The sequence below is a fragment of the Triticum aestivum genome, chromosome 7D (assembly GCF_018294505.1).
Source record: "Triticum aestivum cultivar Chinese Spring chromosome 7D, IWGSC CS RefSeq v2.1, whole genome shotgun sequence".
In the NCBI taxonomy this organism is placed as follows: domain Eukaryota; kingdom Viridiplantae; phylum Streptophyta; class Magnoliopsida; order Poales; family Poaceae; genus Triticum; species Triticum aestivum.
In genome coordinates, this window is record NC_057814.1 from 27,663,767 (window position 1) to 27,667,389 (window position 3,623).

The window sequence follows — 3,623 nt, forward strand, 5'->3', positions numbered from 1 at the left end:
CGTAGTGATGGTGCGCGGGTCGGTGCAGCCACGGGTACGGCCTCAGGCGGCGGCGGGGACTGCATGCCGCGGCATTACAGCCCGAAGGGGCGACACAGTGGCGACGTGCAAGTCCGTGCATCCGCGTGAAGAACCACTGGCGGCAACGCTGCGGCCCGATGGGGCGACACTGCGGCACCCCGATGCTCAATTGGTGGAGGGGCGCGCTCTAATCGGGGATGATCTTCACAGGACCCGCGGAGGCGCGCACAAGTGACTACCTAGGTCGGTCGCGCGACATGGATGAAGCGAAGCGGCGACCAGCTGATCAATCTGGCCGCTCGCAAGGTCGGGTCGATGGAGGATGATGAGGTGGCCGAGCCACTGAGGCCACGCGCGAGGGACGCGTGAACAGCCTGCGCGTGCACGCGGCCCATGCCCGAGAGGGGCGCAAGTGACACATCAGAACACAGCTGGTCCTCGCATCATGTGTGGCGCAGCGCCTGGGCCGATGGACAGATCTAAGGGTCAGGAAAAAGACTCTCTACGGCAGCCAATCAACACGACCGGCGGACAAACCCTAGGTACAAGCGGCGCGGCCCCCGACGGCGGTCATGGAGGCCGACCGCCCCAGGGGCAGCGCGCGGGACGGAAGTGGCGGCGACGACTAAGGTTGGATCGGTTAGGCTGATACCATGTTAGAAGGGAATAGAGAGGATTGTTGGAATCAATGTTTACTGATTGAGCCTCGTGGGCATATATATAGACGTACAATGATCAGCTCGGAGTACAAGACAAAACAAGGCACGACCGATATTCAAATTCAATCCATAAGAGGATGTATAGATGGAGTAGGCTCTGGCAACTCCTTGGGCGCCCCGGCGGGCGCCGCGCCCCTTGCTTCCTCGCCGGCTTCCGCCGCCGGGGTGCTCCCGGCCGCGGCCCCAGCTCCTCTTCTCCCCTTCCTCAGCCGTGCCACCAGTCCCGGATCCTCCCGCACGACCCTGATGGGCGGACCTGCTGGACGACACCGACCCTGAGGCTGACCCCTACCTGAGCGCCCTGGCTGCTCTGCCTCCCCCTCCCTTGCCCCCTAGGCGGTGACTTACGCGGACGATGGCCTCGGCCCTGTCTCGCGGTCGCCTCGGCGCGCAAGGACGGCGAGCCCTGGCCGCTCGCCTTGCCGCACGGGTTCGGGTATGAGGGCCGGGGGTGGACGCCGCTGGCGCTCTTGGGGGGTCTCCGGGCACTCCGAGCTCGGTCCGACACGGTCCTCATGGCGTGCTCCTTCTTCGTCCCCAGCCACCGGCTCCTCCATCCTCCCCGCATTGTCGTCCCTCCCTCCACCGCCGGCCTCCTCGTCTCCCATCGCCCGACATTCGCCGTTTCGCCCCTTCATCGCGTCCTTCGCCAGCGGGATTGGCCTTTTTCGGCCTCCTCTTTCGTCGGCCCTGGCTCGCGCTCGCCGACGTGCCTGCCCTGTTTGTAGCGTAGCGGCGGCGGCTAATGCTCATGGAGGAGAAACCCTCCTAGCCTAAGCCGCCCCCTCTCCCTGAGCCGCTCGTTGTTGGTCCTCCCCGAGTCGGGCTGCCCCCCTATGGGTCGGGCTGGTGACCTTGACCTGGCCTGCGGGTCTGTGGTCCCATCTGCTACGGGCTGTCCTCCCCCCTCTCTAACCAGGCCGCCTGTGCGGCCCACCATCGGCCCAAGAGGCGGTTTTATCTGGCCGCCCTAGGGTTCCCTCGCCCCCTCATTCCCCAACCGCTACTACCAAACCTGGGCAAACCCCTCCCCGCGCGCCGTCTCGGCCTTCCCCCGTCGGCGACCTCCCGCCATCTCGCGAGCCCCCCTCCTCCCAGAGCCCGCCCCCTGCCATGACGAGGGACTAGGATGATGGGTCCGCGCGGTATATCACCACTATGAGGAGCGAAGGGACCCTCCTCGCCCCTCGCCGGACGCCATGCGCCGAGGGGAAGACCACTACTGGAATCTGCAAATAGCCCTAGGGCCAGATACCCTAAGCAAAAGGGCAAAAACACTAGGGAAAGTGGTTCCCCTAGTGTATACCCTAGAGAAATCGCCCTAGGGGTCAAGTGGTGGGGAAATCTTGGTTTCCCTTGAGTTTCGAAGGGATACCCTAGGCATTGTTTAGTTTCCCTCGTGTTTTGTACCCTAGGGAAACAAGCGACAGGTGGCATGGCTGCTGATTTGTAAAGTAGATATCCTTTGGGTTAGTTCAACCCCCTAGGGAAAGACTCAACAATCATTAGTCCATCCAGCCCTTGGGTTTATGAACCTTATAAATCAGTATTTATAAGTATTGCAATGAATTACACAACTTAATATTTGATTTGCACAAATGTAACTACTAATGATAAATGTACACAATACCTGCAAAAGGTTGAAGACACAAAAGCATGTAAATTATATATTTCAACCATCATTACACATGACAACATCCATTAGCGCACACAATATTACCACAATTTACAAAAGATGGCATCTAGCTCCACTCAGTACCTACACCTCACAAAATGCCATCTACATAGGATTTTCCAATTAGTAACCTCGAATACATTGGCCGTGCATGATATATAAGTCACTAGTACAACAAATCACAACCATCGCCAGGTGCACGGCCAAAAAGCTAACTGTCATGGTTGCTCCTGGTAACAACCATTTGCTACCAATTAATCAACACAAAAAGTCCTCCTGTAAATTGAAATAAAATGCATTAGTAAGGTTCAGAAAAATAAATAAATAAAATTACACATTTCTGAGTTGGCAAATGTATATATAGCAGTAGAAAAATGTGCATCAGGTCAAAAAACAACTAGAGAAAAACATAACTGCCCGAGATACAACTTTAAGTTCGACACAGGGAAACAGCCAGAAACAAGGTCAACTCACACCAAACCGGTCTGCATTAGGCATAATCTGAATAACATGGTCAAGAAAAGTTGTTGTGTTGCGCACCCACTCTTCAGAATATTTCCACTGTTCATTTCACCAACTGTACATCCAACTATGCTATTCTTCTAGAGACCTGGTAGAATAGTTGGCAGCACAGTGCAGACGTCAAAGGACCAACAAACTTCATTTTGTTACATTAGACACGGTTAAAGCAATGGTTTTTCACAAAAAAAAATGTTAAGAAAATTACCAGTTCGGAGAACTGTGCACATGCTAGCAAATTAGCCTATTTTTATATGTGCCAATAGGTTTACTTCTCCTTATAATTAACTAAATGCAAAGGACAAATCTTCATCTTTGTTTAATCACGAGATAGATAGACAATTTTTAATTGACCCCTAAACTGCATGGATCAGACGCATATAGAAACATGAGGGAAGAAGGCCATGCGAGCTCACCTAATCGAGCATTGGTTCTGAAGTTGAAGCTCGTATGCGGACGCGGCAGGTTGCAGGACGTCTCGGTCGAGGGCGGCAGGGTCGGTCGAGGACCGCAGCGGCAGAAGCGACTGTGTCTACAGCGGCGGAGGCCCCCGCCTGCGTCTGAAGATGTTGAGGGCGGCAGATCTGTAAGGTACACGACGGCGGCGGCTGCCGCGGGAGCAAGGCCTGCAGCAGCGGCAGCGGCACCCTGCTTCTGCAGCGGCTGCGGCGTCCGCCAGCGACGGCGAC

General features: G+C 55.7%; 1 protein-coding gene across 1 annotated transcript in view; it reads right to left on the reverse strand.

Annotated features, from left to right (window-relative positions):
- Nucleotides 1-1,378, reverse strand: part of LOC123164536 (receptor-like protein EIX2) — a 6,124-nt gene extending 4,746 nt beyond the window's left edge. Inside the window, exon 1 of the mRNA XM_044582052.1 lies at nt 1,089-1,378. Within this exon, the coding sequence (XP_044437987.1) occupies nt 1,089-1,378 (290 nt within the window). The remainder of the gene's footprint in view (nt 1-1,088) is intronic.
- Between the last annotated feature and the right edge of the window lie 2,245 nt (nt 1,379-3,623).